Genomic DNA, 20,896 nt, shown 5'->3' on the forward strand with positions numbered 1-20,896 from the left:
TTGGGATTGGAATGAAAACTGACCTCTTCCAGTCCTGTGGCCACTGCTGAGTTTTCCAAATTTGCTGGCATATTGAGTGCAGCACTTTCAGAGCATCATCTTTCAGGATTTGAAATAGCTCAACTGGAATTCCATCACCTCCACTAGCTTTGTTCGTAGTGATGCTTTCTAAGGCCCACTTGACTTCACATTCCAGGATGTCTGGCTGTAGGTCAGTGATCACACCATCGTGATTATCTGGGTCGTGAAGATCTTTTTTGTACAGTTCTTCTGTGTATTCTTGCCACCTCTTCTTAATATCTTCTGTTTCTGTTAGGTCCATACCATTTCTGTCCTTAGGTTATACTAATAGATTTCAAAATCTATTGTTGGGTTAAGACTAGTGATTAAGCGGAACTCTTCTAGGTCATAAATGTTGATCTTCTTGGCTATATAACTGGAATCACAGAACCTCACACTCAGTTTTGGGTACATTATTTTCATGTTTCTTTCTTTCTTTTTTTTCATTTCCTTGGAATGCTAGAGCTTATTCGTCATCAATCATCTTCACAACTAGTTCTTGGAATCCTTATGTGCACAGTCCAGTATTAAGCGCCAGTGGGGAGAACAGGCGTTGAAGAGCAAGGGGCCTCTCCACCATTTGCTGGTGATCTTGGTTATGCCTCTTCAGTCTTTAAACAGTTTCCTGATAGCTCAGTAGGTAAAGAATCTGCCTGCAATGCAGGAGACCCTGGTTTGATTCCTGGGTTGGGAAGATCTGCTGGAGAAGGGATAGGCTACCCACTCCAGTATTCTTGGGCTTCGCTGGTGGCTCAGATGGTAAAGAATCCGCCTGCAATGTAGGAGAGCTAGGTTCGATCCCTGGGTTGGGAAGATCCCCTGGAGAAGGGAAAGGCTACCCACTCCAGTATTCTGGCCTGGAGAAATCCATGGACTGCATAGTCAATGGGGTCGCAAACAGTCTGACAAAACTGACCGACTTTCACTTCACTTCTTTGTGGAGTAATCATAAAAGAAATCAATGTCAACGCATGTAAAAAGCTTAGTGGAATGTCAGGAGCACTGTTAAGTCCTTAATACAGTGGTTCTCAAGGTATGATCCCCAAGACGAGCAGCATCAGCATCATCTAGGAGCCTGTCAGAAATACAGTTTTCGGATCTCACTCCAGATTTATCCAATCGGAAACTCCCGGGATGGGGTCCAGAAATCTGTTTTAAGAAAATTTCTAGGTGATTCCCACGTATGCTAAAGTTTAATACACGGTAACTATTAACAACTAGTGCCTGAGGCTGCAGAAATGAGCAGAGGGCAGATGACGAAGTCTTTAGTAGCTTACTAAGCCCTAGGCTGCAGCAGTGTTCGTAGTAACGGTTCCTATCTGCCTCAACTACAACTTCCTCTTCCTACTCCCTCAGCACCGGCCTAGAGCTCCCGCCTCGCTGATTGGTGGGTTCTCTCTGGACCTTCACCACCCATCCAACCACGGAGATCGTAAATGGAGAGAGGCGGGACTAGGCACGGCTAGAGCGGCGCCTCTATTGGCTACAGACCACGGCGCACAGCGGGACGGAACTGCGCGTGCGCACAGCCGAGGCGCGCCCCCGGCGGCCGTTGGAAAATGGCGACTGTCGCTGAGTTGAAGGCCGGTGAGTGCGACTGGGAGGTCTATCTGGTGAAACGTGTCGACCTTCAGTCTGTGAAAAGGATGGGACGAAAGGAGGGCCCGCGGAACACTAAAGTCAACCTGTCCCAGGGTCGTTCTGTGGCGTCAGGGCCTGTGGAGCATCCGGCGGGTGTGGCGGCTGCAGCTCGGGCCCCTGGGGGTAGGGATGTGGTTGCATGGGGGCTGTTTTTAAACCAACTTTGAACTGGAGGAGGAGCCCCGGGATCCGCGGGTACCTGAGAGGTCTGAAGTCCTGCACCTTGGGGCTCAGGCTCATCTTTCTGGACCCTGCTGGGGGCGAGGCCTTGGACCTGGCCTTTCCCTCCGGTCTGATGATTGCAATACCGAAACAACCACTGTTGCTGTTCGGCCCAAACGTAAACCATTTCCTTGGGTATCTCCCTGAATCCGTACAGCCACCCGCGAGGTGGGTCACCATTTTCCATGGGGAAAAACTGTAGGTAGAAAGGTGTCTGGCCTGACCATATTTTCCTGTGTTTTTAAGAAAACTTTCCACAAAGAGTCGAGTCTTTTAAGCTGAGAACATTTGTATACCGTTAGTTTTGACGCAGATGTCCAGACAAGTAATAGTAATTATGGTTATTCGTGATCGAGCTTTCTGTTGGGCACTACCCAGCCCCTGTGTTATCTGATTGATTCCATATATCAACCTTATGCCCATTTCAGAGATTAGGAAATTGAGGCACTGAGAGGTGAAACAACTCACCCAAAGTAATTTAGCTAGAAAAAGGCAGAGAGGGAGAACTTAGGAGATGCTGCACTGGCTCTGCAGGTCTTAGTTACTGAGTGATACTCAGTATCTGCAATAAGACCAGTTCCAGTTTTCGGGAAATTTAGGCTATAAATCAGTGATTCCTAGAGATTTGTTGGAGAAAATGATTTGAGCATATGATTCAGTAACTGTTGATATAAATGTATATTTGTGGCCTCAGGCTGGTGAACAGTCATTAAAAAGGCATACCTTTAGGACTTCCCTGGTGCAGTGGTTAAGACACACCCGCTCCCCCCAGCCCCACACACACGGTGCAGCCTGCCCGGTTTCCATCCCTGGTCAGGGAACTAAGATCACACAGTGGGGCCCAAAAAAAGAGGCATACCTCTATCCACAAGGACAGACTCGACATAAACTGGTGTACCCTCTCCCCAGGAAACACACATCACCTGTAATGTTGCATGCTACCTCCCAGGATTTACAACTAGTAAAGAACCGGCTGCGAATTCAGGAAAAAGACTCAGGTTTGATCCCTGGGTCAGGAAGATCCCCTGGAGGAGGGCATGGCAACCCACTCCAGTGTTCTTGCCTGGAAAATGCCATGGAGAAAGGAGCCTGGCAGGCTACGGTTCATAGAAGGATGCTCCATAGAACTCTCTGTTCTTCATTGCAGAGAGTCCAATATGACCGAAGTAACTTAGCACACAGCACACTGTGTTTCCTGTTGTTTAATATTTTACAATTTTGGTAAAAGGTTGTATAGTCCTTGGGGTAGCAAAGAGTCCCACCTGACTGAGCGACTCTCACCACTTTCAGTCCGAGGATATAAACCAGGTTAAGCTCTATCTGAAGAAATTGTCATGGTGCAGTGTTTTAATAAACATGATAATAGAGTGAGGGTCAGAATGGCATGGAGATTAGGGATGTATTACACAGATGTAGGGAGCCCTTTAGGTGTTTTCTGCATTCCTCAGCTCTGAATGTGCCTAGTGTTCAAGAGAAATCTAATGAAATGTTTGCCAGTCATTTATATTACTTGGGCTTTCACCTTTTTAAAGCACTTTCACTTCACGTTTTCCTGCCTTACTTGGTTCTGCCTCAGAGACAGAGCTCATGTTGGAGAAGGCAAGTGAGGCAAGAGTTAGTGAGCTAGCCCTGAGGTAAGGATGACATGCAAGGTTCCTAACTGCAGATTCTTCTGCTTATTTCTGTTTTTAGCTGCTCTGGGTCTTCACTGCTGTGTGCGGGCTTTCTCAAGCTGCAGTGAGTGTGCGTGGGCTGCTGTCTAGTGGTGGTGTGCTGGCTTCTCCTTTCGGAGGCTTCTCGTTGCGGAGCACAGCCTCTAGAGCAGACTCAGTAGTTGTGGCACATGGGCTTAGTTGCCACGTGGCATGTGGAATATTCCTGGACCAGGAATCAAACCTGGGTTTTCTGTGGTGGCAGGCAGACTCTTAACCACTGGACCACCAGGGAAGTCCAGCTTCTTAATTCTCATTTCTCTGCTGAATTTGAGGCTACGCTGTATACATATACAGAGTAATTGGATGTGTATAGTGGGGAATCTCTTTAATTTCCAAAGATGGGATTAGAGAACAGGGGTTTAGTAATGATTCCAGCGTAATAAAGCTGTACCTTCCCTTCCCTTCATGGGCCTGTTACACAGTCTGATTGGGTGGTAACTACTTTTAACCTACCTGCAAAAAAAGGTTGAGGAGATGATCTAAATGTAAAGAGCAAGGAAGGTTAAAGTCTAGTCTAGATTTATCCCTTTAAGCATATGACCCAGATTTTTGTTGTTTATCAAAGCTTAAAAATAGTTTCATGTCCATGCCTACATGGGCTCCCTTTATGAATTGTCATTATTGTGGTGTACTTATTTATAGCACAATATATTTATTACACCAGTAGTATACAGCACGGGGTTTCCCTGGTGATTCAGTGGTAAAGAACCCACCTGCCAATGCAGGAGATTCTGGTTCAGTCTCTGGGTTAGGAAGGTCCTCTGGAGAAGGAAATGGCAAACCACTATCATATTCTTGCCTGGGAAATCCCATGCATAGAGGAGCCTGGCAGGCTTCAGTCCGTAGAGTAGCAGAGAGTCGGACATGGCTGAGCGACTGAGCGCAAGTATACAGCACAATATTATAAAGCCTTTAGGCAGCATTTATTGATTTCTTACTCTGTTCTAAGCACTATGGGTGAAATGTGTTGCTTCTTTGGAGTTGTGATTTAGCTCTTAGGGACCACATGGAGAAAAAAGTTTCTAGACAACTGTAAGGGATAATGCCAATTCAGCCCTATCCACATTATTATTTATAGCTAAAATATTATTATCATAACTACTGATATTTGTAATAGTGACCCTTGCTCATCAAGATGTTAGATTACATTCAGCATATATATCCCAGATTCCTTAAGATGGCATTGATAAGCCTACATGTTAGATTTCTAGTCAGTCAATTCAGTCGCTCAGTCATGTCTGACTCTTTGTGACCCAATGAACCGCAGCACGCCAGGCCCCCCTGTCCATCACCAACTCCCGGAGTTTACTCAAACTCATGTCCATCAAGTCGGTGATGCCATCCAACCATCTCATCCTCTGTCGTCCCCTTCTCCTCCTGCCCCCAATCCCTCCCAGCATCAGGGTCTCTTCCAGTGTGGCAACTCTTCTCATGAGGTGGCCAAAGTATTGGAGTTTCAGCTTTAGTCCTTCCAATGAATACCCAGGACTGATCTCCTTTAGGATGGATTGGTTGGATCTCCTTGAAGTCCAAGGGACTCTCAAGAGTCTTCTCCAACACCACACTTCAACAGCATCAATTCTTCAGCACTCAGCTTTCTTCACAGTCCAACTCTCATATCCATACATGACCACTGGAAAAACTATAGCTTGACTAGACGGACCTTTGTTGGCAAAGTAATATCTCTGCTTTTTAATATGCTATCTAGGTTGGTCATAACATTCCTTCCAAGGAGTAAGTGTCTTTTAACTTCATGGCTGCAATTACCATCTGCAGTGATTTTGGAGCCCAGAAAAATAAAGTCTGACACTGTTTCCCCATCTATTTGCCATGAAGTGATGGGACTGGATGCCATGATCTTAGTTTTCTGAATGTTGAGCTTTAAGCTAACTTTTTCACTCTCCTCTTTCATCAAGAGGCTTTTTAGTTCCGCTTCACTTTCTGCCATAAGGGTGGTGTCATCTGCATATCTGAGGTTATTGATAATTCTCCCAGCAATGTTGATTCCAGCTTGTGCTTCTTCCAGCCCAGCATTTTTCATGATGTACTCTGCATATAAGTTAAATAAGCAGGGTGACAATATACAGCCTTGACGTACTCCTTTTCCTATTTGGAACCAGTCTGTTGTTCCATGTCCAGTTCTAACTGTTGCTTCCTGACCTGCATATAGGTTTCTCAAGAGACAGGTCAGGTGGTCTGGTATTCCCATCTCTTTCAGAATTTCCCACAGTTTATTGTGATCCACATAGTCAGAGGCTTTGGCATAGTCACTAAAGCAGAAGTAGATGTTTTTCTGGAACTCTCTTGCTTTTTCCATGATCCAGCGGTTGTTGGCAATTTGATCTCTGGTTCCTCTGCCTTTTCTAAAACCAGCTTGAACATCTGGAAGTTCCTGGTTCACGTATTGCTTAAGCCTGTCTTGGAGAATTTTGAGCATTACTTTACTAGCGTGTGGAATGAGTGCAATTGTGCAGTAGTTTGAGCATTCTTTGGCATTGCCTTTCTTTGGGATTGGAATGAAAACTGACCTTTTCCAGTCCTGTGGCCACTGCTGAGTTTTCCAAATTTGCTGGCATATTGAGTGCAGCACTTTCAGAGCATCATCTTTCAGGATTTGAAATAGCTCAACTGGAATTCCATCACCTCCACTAGCTTTGTTCGTAGTGATGCTTTCTAAGGCCCACTTGACTTCACATTCCAGGATGTCTGGCTCTAGGTGAGTGATCACACCATCATGATTATCTGGGTCATGAAGATCTTTTTTGTATAGTTCTTCTGTGTATTCTGGCCATCTCTTCTTAATATCTTCTGTTTCTGTTAGGTCCATACCATTTCTATCCTTTATCGAGCCCATCTTTGCATGAAATGTTCCCTTATCTCAAATTTTCTTGAAGAGATCTCTAGTCTTTCCCATTCTGTTGTTTTCCTCTATTTCTTTGCATTGATCACTGAGGAAGGCTTTTTTATCTCTCCTTGCTATTCTTTGGAACTCTGTATTCAGATGCTTGTATCTTTTCTCCTTTGCTTTTTGCTTCTCTTCTTTTCATTGCTATTGGTAAGGCCTCCTCAGACAGCCATTTTGCTTTTTTACATTTCTTTTTCTTGGGGATGGCCTTGATCCCTGTCTCCTGAACAGTGTCACGAACCTCCGTCCATAGTTCATCAGGCACTCTGTCTATCAGATCTAGTCCCTTAAATCTATTTCTCACTTCCACTGTATAAGCATAAGGGATTTGATTTAGGTCATACCTGAATGGTCTAGTGGTTTCCCCTACTTTCTTCAATTTAAGTCTGAATTTGGCAATAAGCAGTTCATGATCTGAGCCACAGTCAGCTCCCAGTCTTGTTTTTGCTGACTGTATAGAGCTTCTCCATCTTTGGCTGCAAAGAATATAATCAGTTTGATTTTGGTGTTGATCATCTGGTGATGTCCATGTGTAGAGTCTTCTCTTGTGTTGTTGGAAGAGGGTGTTTGCTATGCCCAGTGCATTCTCTTGGCAAAACTCTATTAGCATTTGCCCTGCTTCATTCCGTACTCCAAGGCCAAATTTGCCTGTTACTCCAGGTGTTTCTTGACTTCCTACTTTTGCATTCCAGTCCCTTGTAATGAGAAGGACTTCTTTTTGGGGTGTTAGTTCTAAAAGGCCTTGTAGGTCTTCATAGAACCGTTCAACTTCAGCTTCTTCAGCGTTACTGGTTGGGGCATAGACTTGGATTACTGTGATATTGAATGGTTTGCCAAAACAGAGATCATTCTGTCATTTTTGAGATTGCATCCAAGTATTGCATTTCAGACTCTTGTTGACCATGATGGTTACTCCCATTTCTTCTAAGGGATTCCTGCCCACAGTAGTAGATATAATGGTCATCTGAGTTAAATTCACCCATTCCAGTCCATTTTAGTTCGCTGATTCCTAGAATGTCGACGTTCACTCTCGCCATCTCCTGTTTGACCACTTCCAATTTGCCTTGATTCATGGACCTAACGTTCCAGGTTCCTATGTAATATTGCTCCAATTTTAAAATGTTACTTTTTTTTAAGATTTATTGATTCATTTTTGGCTGTGCTGAGTCTGTTGCTGCAGGGGCTTTTCTCTAGTGGTGAGAATAGGGCTGCTCGCTAGAGGCGGTGCACGGGCTTCCCGCTGCAGTGGCTTCTCTTGCAGAAGCACAGGCTCTAGGGCTTGCAGGCTTCGGTGGTTTTGGCACTTGGGCACACTAGTTGTAGCTCTTGGGCTCACAGGCTCAGTAGCTGTGGCACATGGGCTTAGTTGCTCTGTGGCATGTGGGATCTTCCTAGATCAGGGATGGAACCCATGTCTCCTGCATTGGCAGACAAATTCTTCACCACTGACCCATATGGAAGCCCCAAATCTTACAGTTTTAAGGAGTTAACTCATAGTTATCTTTAAAAAACAAACAAAACCCCAGAACAAAAGCCCATCTCTTTTGTTCAGAATGGGCCATTTCCCAAGGGTTCTGGGTATCAGTTTTATACAAAAGATACAACACAATCCTTCCTTTTTGGAGTGTACTTGTTATTTTCAGTCATATACTTTCTAGACCGGAGGTTTTTAGTGACAAATTGAACCTGTCTCTTGGGCTTTCCAGGTGGCTCAGTGGTAGAGAATCCACCTGCAATGCAGGAAATGTGGGTTCCTTCCCTGGGTTGGGAAGATCTTCTGGAGAAGGAACTGGCAACCCACTCCAGTATCCTTGCCAGGGAAATTCCATGGATGGAGGAGCCTGGCAGGCTATATAGTCCATGGGGTTGCAAAAGAGTTGGATACAACTTAGCAAATAAACAACAACAGAACCTGTCTTCTGTGACAACTACTCTTGAAAAGATATGAGACACTGGGAGACAAGTTCAGGTCCTAGTAAGCTGAGTATAATTCTTCCCCCCTTTTACTCTTCACTAAAGCTTATGTATCAGTCTGTAGCCTCTTACAGTGACGCTGTTGGAAGGATAAACTTACATTTGGTTAACTAAATTAAAGTAGTAAATCATTGCAGTTTGGGAACTTTTATTTTTTATTGCAAATATGGCTTGTGGTAGCTGCTGCTGCTGCTAAGTCACTTCAGTAGTGTCCGACTCTGCGACCCCAGAGACGGCAGCCCACCAGGCTCCCCCATCCCTGGGATTCGCCAGGCAAGAACACTGGAGTGGGTTGCCATTTCCTTCTCCAATGCATGCAAGTGAAAAGTGAAAGTGAAGTCACTCAGTCGTGTCCAACTCTTAGCGACCCCATGGACTACAGCCTACCAGGCTCCTCCATCCATGGGATTTTCCAGGCAGGAGTACTGGAGCGGGGTGCCATTGCCTTCTCCGTGTGGTAGCTAATATGATTGTTCAGTTTGTCATATAGATTGAAAGGATGTAATATTTTAAACATTTTGTTTTAAAGTTGGCCTAAGAATGGCAAAAATTTATTCTATAACTGAAACATTAATACTTTATATTAAACAGTTTTAAAGGACACTTTGGAAAAAAGAGGAGTGTTAGGGCATTTAAAAGCAAGGATTCGTGCAGAAGTTTTCAATGCCCTTGATGATGAAAGTGAACCTCGGCCATCATTGTCTCATGAAAACTTTCTAATTAATGAGCTTATTCGGGAGTATTTGGAGTTCAACAAATACAAGTATACAGCGTCGGTCCTCATAGCAGGTAAGAGGTTATTTATTGTTAATCACCTGAGGTGAAATCTGCCTTTTCCCTTCCCCCTATTCTCAGAAAGTGTTTAGCCTAGAAATCTAATTCCATTACCAAACGGTGTCATCTGGGACATGACTGGGACATAAAAATCCCATGGGCTCTTTTCATGTCACAGCTTGAACAATTTCTCATGATATTTATTGGACTGTAGGAGAAAATGACTAATACTTAACCTAGGTGCATACTTTGAAAATCATAATTTCTGATTCTGAGAATAAACAGTTATTTACATTTTGCCTTGTGTGCTGTCAGTCTTTTTCCTATGTATATGGTTTAAAAATACACACACAGAGACTTACTATATATTCTTTGTTAAAAAATATAAAACACTGAAGATAAAGCCTCAAAGTATTGCTCCATGTATTGATTAGGCATGTATTCAGATGTATGTAAAAGCGTTATATTTAAAAAGGACTAGATAATCTATAGAAATTTCGAATCACTATGTTGCACACCTCACACTAATTATTGTGAATCAACTAAAATTTTAAAAAGAAAGAAAACAATTAGGAAGATAAACTCCAAGCTCATTCTAGTGATGAGGGGGAGAGAAATGGTATTGGGGGAAGGGGGTCAACAATTAAAGCAAAATTTACTTTATCTGTTAAATTTTATTTCTTAAGAAAGAAAGCAAAAGAACTAGAAGAATAGGGACAATAGTCAGGATCATTGTTGCCCCTAGGCTGGGGGAAATGAGGTTGGGAGGACGATCAAAGCACCCTGCGTGTACATGACTTGATTCCCTTGTCCAACGTTTAACATATGCTTTAAGACTATTTGGTGCCTTGGAGATACGCCTCATTAAAGAAAAGAGATCATGAAGTAGACTTTGAAAGAGAGAACGCATTCCTTATTGTGATTCTGGAACTTTCCATTGGGTAGATCTTTTGTTAATATTCTAGGTCTTTAATGTTCTTTAACCTTAACTGAATAAAGACTGATGATTTTTATTGGTTTAAGGATCATCAGTGTCAATATCTTCACTTTCCTAAGTTTGTTATAGATAGCTGTATAATATGTTACTACTCAGAACAGAAGAATGTGAAAATGTCATCAATTAGCTGTACTGGACTTGTGCTTACCTAGAATGAAATATGGAGACAGTAGTCAAGTTTCTACAGTGTCTTGACTTTTAAAAAACTGAGATGTACTTAGCATAAAGATACTTTACCATTTTTACTATGTAGTTCTGTGGATTTTGCCAAATTCATACAGTTGTGTGGCTACCACCACAATCACAATATAGAACATTTCTATGACCTCAAAAAAATTCCCTGTGCCCTTTTGTAGATAACTTCTTTGCCTACTCTCAACTCCTGTCAACCTCTGATCTGTTATTTTCTGTACCTGGTCATTTGCCTTTTCCAGAATGTCGTATGAGTGAAATCGTATAGGATGTAGCATTTTGAATCTGCTTCCTTTCACTCAGCATAATGCATTTGAGACTATGCTGTTATTTTCCCCCCTGAATAGCATTCCACTGTATGGCTCTGTTGATTTATCTGTTACCAGTTGATGGACATTCGGGTTGTTTCTAGTTTTGGGCAATTATGAATGCAGCTGCTATGCTACCTCCTAAACATTCACTTAGGAGGATTGTCTGAACGTTGTTTTCACTCCTCTTGGGTAAAGAGCTGAGAGTGGCATTGCTGGGTTGTATATGGGCAGTACCTGCTTACCTTTGTAAGTGAGTGCACCATTTTGTTCTGCCAGCAGAGTCCTCCCAGTTGCCCTGAATCCTTGCCAGCACTTCATATTTAGTGTTCATTTTACTTTTAGATTTATTGCCAACAAATGGATATCAGTGCTGTCATGTATTTAATTTGTAGGCTTCTTAGAAAATAGGACTTCTCAAGTCTAGTATAGAAACAGTAATTTCCCAACTCAAAATTAGGGGATTTAAAAACTGCATTTATATTAAAGATATGCATTTAATAAAGTAGGCATTTTGAAAATCATAAAATCACAGTTGTATCTGTCTTGGTGTGTGCCATCATCACTCTTCTAAAATCTGAAAAATGTATATACCTCATAAGTGTGGTTTTTATCAAAATCCTATTTACTTTTTAGAGTAATAAAGCCTCAGTGTTTTGTGATTTCCCCCCTAGAATCTGGTCAACCTGTAGTTCCACTGGACAGACAGTTTCTCATCCATGAACTAAATGCATTTGAAGACTCAAAGGATAATACAATGTAAGAAGTTTTTTTAAAAAAATGAGTTTTCAGATATTATTGTATTGGTGTCGTAATTGTATAGTGGTAGTTTTATTTCATTTGAATTCATCAGTTGTTTATTTGGGTCCAGTGTGTGCCTGGCACTGTGCCACATCCAAGGTGTGCGGCAGTAAGTGCTAAGCTGCCTGTGGTTTCAGAGGATGGAGCAGCCCTGCTTCATTCTAAGGGTCATGTCTCTTGGCTTCTTGAGCCATCCTTTTGTTTTTCATCTGAGGCTGCTTTGCTCTGTCAATTGTTTTCTGCCTCATATTTAATCTTCCTCCTCTGCTTCCTTTATTTCAGCTTAGGAGTGTACTCAGTTCTCCCCATTCCCCAGAAAACCTATTTTTACCACTGAAGTTAGTGAAAATCAACCCTCTGTTTTCATTTTTTTATCTACATTTTTTTGCCTTCTCTACATTTTAAATTTTCTCCTCATTTATACTGAAGTGTTTTGCTTTCTCTACATTTGAAGTTCTCTCCTCATCACTTATACTGAAACTATGCTCTTGAAAAAGAGTGACCACTGTTCTTTTTCTACTTTAATGTTTCATAAACTTTTTCTTGAGGTCCCCTGAATGGCAGAAAAAATTATACCTAGGAAACCTGGAGCATAACTCAAGTAGCCTTCCCCTAGCAAGAAATTTCCTTGAATCTCATGTTTCTCATTCTAAAAGTTTATTGAATGTTTTCATTCTACTTCCTGATGTAATTGTTTTACCATAAAAACGTTTAAGATGACATGCCAATTAAGTTGAACTCTCCCTCCAATCCTTGTGTAAAATGAATGTTCTGGGATCATTGGCTGCCTTTAACCTCTACTTTGTATCAAGCCCCAGCACTGAGAGTAGGAATACGCCTATTTCCAGTTTGAGAAGCTCAGTTTTCCTTGAATTTTGCAGTGTTTTGTAATAGTAACGGCTCTCCCTTAAAACACTTTTGTCATTTGTCTTTTATGACCCTTTACTGTCTTGGTTTTTCTGTCTCCCTAATGGTCATCTCAGTTTCTCCACTGACTCCTTTAGGAAGGTTCCTTTACATTGTGGGCACTGCCCCAAGATTTGTCCTTAACTTTTCTTCTTACCCCTTGCCCGCTTTTCTTTCCAAGTATTCTTGAGTCCTTAGTGATGCCGCCACACTGTGCCTTAAATCTGACAGATCTCATGAATTGCGGGCACACATTTCTGCTGGTATCCAAACTTGGTGTTTCTAAAAATCAAGTCCATTATTTTCATTTCTTCAAACCACCCCTTGTAGCTTCCTCATAGAGCCATTCAGGTCCTCATCTCAGAGCTCACATGTACTTCTGGCTCGTTCTCATTTCTCCACCAGTCACTTTGCGAGTTTCATCAATTCTGCCTGTACAGTTGTGTCTGTCTGTCCTTATGCCCTGCACCGTGCAGTTCAGAAGGCCTCTTTCCCATTTCTCTCCAGGCATGTTCTTTTCTGACTCATGTGTCATGCTGCCAACAGTTTGCTTTCTGAAGGACACTTATTGCTTTGTTTAAAGCATTTCCACTGAAAAGATTTTAGATTTTAAAAAGTAATAAAGTCCATATACCAGGCATTAGATGTGGATGCCAGTGGAAGTCTGAAGTAGCACTCAACGTTCACTTTAATATTTTTCAGTGAAAGTTAAAAAAATGTCACAATATGTAGGATAAAGTATTTAATAACCTTATGTTAGATCAAGCCATAACACCAAGTGAGTTTGTGCCAAATTTATGAAGAAAATTAGCTTTTAGAGTTTCTGTTTTTCAAAATTGCAAGTAAGGCATTGTAAAGCTGTATTTTAAAAACAATTATCACTGTTTTTAACTCAGGATTTTTTTAAAAAGAAACCTGATATTGATGAAGTTGCAGGTTAAATGAGCTGGTTATATGTTTTCTCATAACATTTAAAAATACCTAAATCTTAAAAATTTTAAATCTTAAATAGGTTTTATTGTAAATTTGGCAAATAGAATTTTTTTTTTTTAATTTAAAAATCTCCTTTGATCAGTTAACATTTGAGGAAAGAATGGTTTAAAGTTGACCAAGAAACCTATTTTATATTCCTGGATACTGCTTTTATAAGAGCTGAGGCATCTTATTAAATAGAGAAACCCATTCTCTTGGTTTCCTTGTGGAATGGAAACATTGCTTTTGTGTGCAATTAGTTATTTGTTGCTGTATAACAGGTTACCCCAGAATTTGGTGGTTTAAAATAGCAGACATTTATTATCTGTGGTGAGGAATCTGAGAGTGACTTCTGTGGCCTGGCTCAGCCTCAGTCGTGAGGTTGCAGTTAAGGTGTTGGCCGGTGGGGGGTGGGGGGCCAGTCATCTCAAGTCCTGGCTGGGGCTGGCGGGTCCATCTCCATGTGGCTCACTCACATGGCTGCCTCAGTTCTTTGCTACGTGTACCTTTCCATAGGACAGCTTGAGTGGCAGCTGACTTCCCAGAGTGACTGAGGGAGAAGGCAGGAAGGGCGCCACGATGCTATTGATGGCCAAGCCTCTGACGCTGCAAGCGCTGTCACTCGGTGCCTGCCTTAGCCCTTGAAAACGTGAGTTCAGCTCACACTCAGGAGAGCAAGACTCCACCTTTTGAAGGGAAGGGATATCATACTTTAAACTGTCACACCTGCTAGTAAGTAGATAAAAATCTCAAAAAGACAGTCCATTAAATTGATGTTTTCGAACTGTGAGACTGGAAACGAGAAAACCTCTCTATTGTCATCAGAGCAGCTTCCATTGGTGCAGGGGCAGCAGGCAGCATATGCTAAGGGAAAAAATATGGGACTTGGGGTTCAAGTGTCAACCTTGCTTACTATCCAAGCAGCCCTTTCGCAAATCCTCTGTGAGCTGTGGTCTTCTCATTTATAAACTGGACATGATGATTATGACATCACAAGATGAGGATAAAATAGAGGAAAGAATGTTTTGTAAACTTTAGTTTTTAAAATTTTAATTCTTACCTGACACCTATATGGCTTACATTTATATACCATTTAATACATGCCAGGCACAGTTCTAAACACTTGACGTTTATTGATGCATTTGGTCTGTGACTGCCCTATGAGATAGAGACTATACTTATCCACATTTATAGAGGAAGAAACATTTATGAGGCTGGGGATATTAAAAATCTTGTTGAATCTTGAGTCCTGTCAAGTGGCAGGGCCAGGATTTGAACCCAGACAAGAATTTATGAATCCAATAAGTGTGTATTGTGTCAGACAGTGTTAGGTTGTGGGAAATCTTATACTGGACTTGGAGTTCAAAAAGAAAAAAAAAGCTGATTCCTGTGCACTGATTGAATTTGTATTTCAATTTAGATGAGGTTTAACTTGTTAACATGTTTCCTATGGATTTTAAAATTGTAGAGTCAAATTTAAATTTCAAAAAGCGTGAATAGTTTGCAGTTTGGGTAATAACCATGCAACTCTTTTAAGTCTAGTGAATTATTTGGCTATTTTGGTGTCAGAGACTACTTTTTACAGAATAGATATTTTAAAGTTTTTCCTGTTTGTGCACATTTAATTGATTTTTTACTTTCTTTCTGCTATAGACCTCTTTTATATGGGATTTTAGCTCATTTCTTGCATGGAACTAAGGATGACAACCAAAATACATTTCTGAAAGGGTCTTCACTCCCGCCTGCAAACCCAAATCTTGGCAGACAACCTAGTGGAAGAAAGCAAATGGGTATGAATTTCTGAGACTTCTCACTCGGCTTTCAGCACGTGTATTTTCTTCCTATCTATTTTTATCTTTGAGGTAGTTTTTCCTGAGATTTTGAGTCATAATTTAATTCCATTTATATCTAATATAGTTAGCCTGTGTTATTTATCATCAAAAAAAAAAACACACAACAAAATGGTTTTTGGAAAGACAATCTTGTGAGGAGCAGAGAGAAGACTAGACAAAATTCTTAAATATAATTTCTATAAAAAAGTATTGAAAAACTTGATTTTCCCATAGATTTGTACTGTTTGGAGCGGCTTAGATCCTGAGCATACTGAAGAAAGAGCTTTTATCAAGTTATCTACTTTTTCCCTCTCAGACTGAGAAAAGTCAAGACTGCTGAGAACAGAGCAGTCACAGGTTTATGTGCTCTCCTTTGCATTTTCAGGATTCTTTTTTAGTGGGGAGTGGGGTGAATATTCTTTGTGTTAACGTTGTAATTACTCACAAATAAATTCTTAGGAGAAAGGCTCATATTTCTTTCAAGAATATTCACTCTTCCAGTGAACTTTCAGTTGTTTTGATTTTATCCAAACACTAAGACCTCAATTTGGTAATCTAAATTGAATAGTTTATAGCTCAGTATTTCCAACTATGGTACAGCTGATCTCTCTTTTTAAGGACAGTCATAGGAGAAGGAAATGGCAGCCCACTCCAGTACTCTTGCCTGGAGAATTCCATGGATGGAGGAGCCTGGTGGGCTGCTGTCCATGGGATCACACAGAGTTGGACATGACTGAAGCGACTTCGCGTGCACGCATGCATTGGAGAAGGAAATGGCAACCCACTCCACTGTTATTGCCTGGAGAATCCCAAGGACGGGGGAGCCTGGTGAGCTGCCGTCTATGGGGTCACACAGAGTCGGACACGACTGAAGTGACTTAGCAGCAACAGCAGCAGCATAGGTGGGGCTCAGGCAGCTGATTATCAGAACAAATATAAATCTTGACTGTTGAAATAAACTTTTAAGAAACATCCAAGTGCAGATTATCTTTTGTAGTTTTCCTAAATTGCCATGAGCAATATTGATCATGTTAAATGTTTGCCCTGTCTCTTATTCTGAAGGCAAAGTGATCTCTCGGAGGTTAGTTCTGCCTTTACTAAGAGTTATCCTTCTATATATCTTAGAATTCTGAGTTGATGGGATGTTGGAAAAGAAATCATTCCCATCACTTACTTTACAGTTGAGAAAACCAAGACTAAGAGGCCCATGCCTGTAGCTGGTCATTTTTAGCAGAATCAGCACCCGTGATTGCCATTCCTGTGCCCTTTTCCACTTAAAGAATATGACAAGTTTTCCTACTTACTTTTTCAAGTATTGGTAAGGGACTGCCATTATTGCCTACTATCTGGCAAGAACTTAAAAGCAAAACCAAACACCCGGTACAAGAGTAAATCTCTAAACATCAATTATATAATGTAGAATTCCCTCTAATCTCATCTCCTTACCTCTCCCTAACACCTCAGTTCCTCTCCCCTTCACAGAAGGTAGCGCTGTTAGCAGCTTGGGTGTCCTTCAGGAGTCATTTCTGTTTAAATTTATAGGTGCTGTTTCTGTACATATTATCCTACACTTTATTTTTTCACATGTGTTATCAATTTATGTAAATCTGCTTCTACCTCATTCTTAATTTCCTGTATAGTCTATAGTATTCTGTGGTACTACTACTAATCATTCTTTGCTAATGTATGTTTTAAATTTTTTGGTTTTACAGTATTGCAGGGTAGCATTAGTATTTCTCTTATGTGCATACCTTGAAGTAGAATTGGTTCAAAATTTTGTATATTAAAAAATGTAGTAGATACTAATTCCCCTCCAAAAAGGCTTTACCATTTTATGTGTTTACAAAGAATATATGATAATACTAGTTTCTCTATTTAATTGTCACCAGTGGATAGCGTATGCATTAACATTTGTTAGCGTAGCAGACCTGTGATGTTGGTATTTTAGTTGTAGTGGGAGGGGAGCAGGAATGGGAGAGTGCTAGAGGGGATGCAAGAGTCCTGGGGTTACCTTGGCTCCTCTCTGCAGAAAATGCCAGAGACATCAAATAGAGTTGAGGTCAACAAATCTTTGGATCCCTGTTCTGTGGAAGCCTCAGAAGGGAGATGAGTGCACTAATGGGAGAATAGTGATATTGCAGATTATTTTTCTTGATTGTCAAAAATGGTCTTGGCTCAACAGGGACCGTGAAGAATTGTTAACCCCAAATTGCATAAGGTTTCTGTAACACATTTAAACATCCTGTGTACTTTCTCAACTCAAACTTATTCTGTGAACGATATGTTTTATTTGATAACATTGAGAAAGTTACAAAGATATTAAAATTATTCTTCAGATTATGTACCCTCTATTGACATAAACTCAATCCAGGTGAAACATAAAACACTAAAATTAAATTCTCTTTTATTTGAAAATGAGTCCAAAGCATGCCATCATGAAAGCAGTTTTTTTTTTTTTTTAAGATTCCTGTGCGTGTTCTTGGCCGTGCTGGGTCTTCGCTGCCGCTCCCGGGCTTTCTCCGCTGCAGCGAGGAGGGGCTGCTCCCCGTTGTGGGAGCGCAGGCGTCTCACTGCGGTGGCTTCTTTTGTTGTGAGCACAGGTTCTCGTGTGCCGCTTCAGTAGTTGTGGCACATGGGCTTAGTTTCCCCACAACTAAACAAAAATCGGCCTCTTGGTTTTGGCTGAAGACTATTTCCTACAATTTCATTGATGGTTTTCTGAGTTTGGTAGGAAGTTTTCTTCTTGCCACAAGAGGGTGCTGCTGGGAGGATTTCTATTTGAAGAAGAATTTTGTTTTTTTTTTTCTTTTTAGTTGAACTTTGGCATCCCTCAAAATGCTAATTGAAAACACAGTCCTTTATTGTGAATTCCAATCCTTACATACAGTGTAAGTTTGTAAGCACTTACCTATGAATTTACTTCAGGGTGTACTCTTTTCACTTAAAAAATTTTTTAAACGTTTCCGATTTCTTCAATAGTGTTAAAAAAAAATCCAACATTTTTTTTCATTGTCCTAAGCCATCTAAAGACCTTGTATGGTATAAATATGTATTATCCTAAAATATGTATAGGTAGGTCTGCCTGCTGCCCCTTTTGACTTGGGATGCACACTGACCTTCGCTTGTATTCTTGCAGAAGAACACCTGCGGCAGGAGCAGGCGAGGGGCAGCAATGCTGAAAACCTGCATACTTCACCCACGGTAAAGAGATGACACTTCCAGTTGGGGCTTCTTTGATCTTAAACTTGTATGTATTAAATAACTTATTTATTCTCCCAATGTCATCAGAATTCATCCCTAGTGTTGTACTTTGTAAAAATGTGAAGTTTCTGCAGAACCTTTAGCCCCTCGTGTTTTATTGCATTTGTGAATAAAAGCTAACTCTGTCATCTAGTTTACAGATTTGACTTGAAAGAAAATGTGGTTTTTAGGACGATTTTAAAGGTCCCTAGATCTGTGAGAAACGAAAGGGTTTTTTTTTTGGTACCCTATAAATTATTCTAAAGGAAAAAATCAAGTGTTTCTAGCCATATGCTCTGTTCTGTTTTTGGCTGTGCTTTGCAGCTTGTGGAGTCTTAGTTCCCTGACCGGGATTTGAACCTGGGCCCTGGCACTGAAAGTGCTGAGTCCTAACCGCTGTACCTCCAGGGAATTCCTTGCTCTGTTCTTTACCATGGCACATTAATTAAATTTCTTTCAGGCTGGAATAATGTGGATTTACAGGAAAATTCATTCATTTAAAAAAAAAACACACACGTTTAAAAGAACAATAAAGCCAGAAAAAACTAATTCCTATAAAGTTTGATTTTGGGGGGGGGGGTGGTGGGTACGGGTGTGAAACCAGCTATTTTTCAGATAACTATTTATAATTAGGTTTAAATATCTGAATTGCTATCTAAATTTGAACTTTAAAACTTGGTAACAATGTACTTTTTATTTTCTTAAACAATTTTGGCTTCTCCTAGAAGATTTAATTAAAAGGTGGGGGTGGGGGATAATTCTTTTAATTTTGCTGTAAGTAAAACAAAGAGTTTATTACTTGAAGACTGTGGAATAAGCATGAAGAGACAGGCTTTAGGAGAAATACCAGAAAGTACCTTTTAAAAGATGGCATTGTTTAACTTCCTTGGGGCCCTCAGTTGTGCAGTTACCAGATGAGCTATGAAAGGGCCAACCGTCACTTCATATTTTATTCCTGGGATAGAAAAATAGTAAGATTTCTTATAGTGCCATCTCTAAAACACTTTGATATTTATTGACATTTTTATAATGTGGAGTCTTCAGGCTGGCTTCACTGAAGCAACAAATGAGTATAGTAGACAGAACCTGATTGGCACAAGATACAAGGTATATTCAGAACAAAACTGCGTGGGCACCTATACACTGACATTTAGCTTAAACATTTTCCATTGGGAAGGTGATAAGGAAGGACTGTAGCTGGCAAAATTGGCATTCTTTTTGGGGTGTTGAGTCTGTGCTGCTTTTGGAACCTTTATTTCTGAACTTTTATTTCTGGTGCTAGTCAAGTTTTCAGTGTAAGGAGTTCAATCCTTACAGATGTAACCAAGAATTTTTATCTGAATGCTGAAAACTATTAAAGAAATCCCCTTAAATCATACTTTACAAGTCAAAAGATTTTTGAGAGGTCCTGTTGGTGGGCTAAAATTACATATACTGGTGTAGAAGTATTATAAAGGGCTCATTTCCATTTTTTAAATGAAATCTATAGTATCTGATTACAATGATGAATTCCACTGTATTGTATAGGGGGATATAACTATCTGAATTCTTCTCAGAGGATTTGGTTTACACCCAGGAATGTTGGCAGTGGACACTGTTTACCTCAGGAATTGCAATCATGCAGGACTAGATTAAGAAAAAGTGCTGGAGTTTGTCATTTTGGATGTGATATAAAATCATCAAAATAGAAGCTAAACAGAATTGTCACATGTAGTCCATATTGTGTCTGTATGTATTATTCTGTAACTTACTTGTACCTAGGCAACTATCATTTAATAAAAAAATAAATAAGCAGCATGCAAAAGGTGTTCTGTGACTCTTCTGTCATCAAGAGATGTCCACCGGAACCAGAAGAAGGCTTGGCGATGGCTCCTTAGGCTTTCTTTGGGGATCTCCAGCAACCTAGTTGTTGGAGGGTTGAGGATGGTTGGCATCAGCCATGTCACCCTGGGATAGTTATTCTTCACTGGGTGGCAGTGGTCAGGGCTGGTGATGTTATTCTCTGAAGGGACAGTGTCATAATCTGTGGCGCCATATATGGTTTGAAAAAACACATTTAGTGTTACTTTTGTTTTTGTTTTTGGTTGTGCCTTGTGGCTTGCAGGATCTCAGTTCCCTGACCAGGGCCTGAAGCTGGGCCATGGAAGCGACACACCAAGTCCTAACCACTGGGCCACCAGGGAATTCCCATATATTCTAGCAGTTTAAGTAGGTTCTTGAGCTGAGACACTTAAACTCAAGGGAGGAAAAGATAAACATAGAAGACCTATCAAACTCTTCTCATGAACTCATAAACTAAATCAGTACATCGTTGCAGTAATTTTCATGGGGTTGTTAGAAGAAGTTCTCCTCTAGAC

The 20,896-nt window shown here is 40.8% G+C and overlaps 1 protein-coding gene across 1 annotated transcript; it reads left to right on the forward strand.

The window, feature by feature from the left end:
* Positions 1 to 1,538: 1,538 nt before the first annotated feature.
* Positions 1,539 to 20,343, forward strand: CEP20 (centrosomal protein 20). The gene is made up of 5 exons (XM_005904557.3): positions 1,539 to 1,647; positions 9,109 to 9,306; positions 11,463 to 11,547; positions 15,121 to 15,257; positions 18,436 to 20,343. Exons 1-5 carry the CDS (start codon positions 1,620 to 1,622, stop codon positions 18,510 to 18,512), a joined length of 525 nt encoding a protein of 174 aa, XP_005904619.1. The 5' UTR covers positions 1,539 to 1,619; the 3' UTR covers positions 18,513 to 20,343.
* Positions 20,344 to 20,896: the final 553 nt, after the last annotated feature.

Source organism: Bos mutus, chromosome 25, assembly GCF_027580195.1.
Source record: "Bos mutus isolate GX-2022 chromosome 25, NWIPB_WYAK_1.1, whole genome shotgun sequence".
NCBI classification, from domain to species: Eukaryota; Metazoa; Chordata; class Mammalia; order Artiodactyla; family Bovidae; genus Bos; species Bos mutus.

Excerpts from the sequence above, each read along its gene's own strand:
- CEP20 (XM_005904557.3), top strand. The coding sequence starts at position 1,620 with ATGGCGACTGTCGCTGAGTTGAAGGCCG. Across the intron at positions 1,648-9,108 it reads TGTCGCTGAGTTGAAGGCCG|TTTTAAAGGACACTTTGGAA; the intron begins GTGAGTGCGACT and ends TATATTAAACAG. Across the intron at positions 15,258-18,435 it reads TAGTGGAAGAAAGCAAATGG|AAGAACACCTGCGGCAGGAG; the intron begins GTATGAATTTCT and ends GTATTCTTGCAG.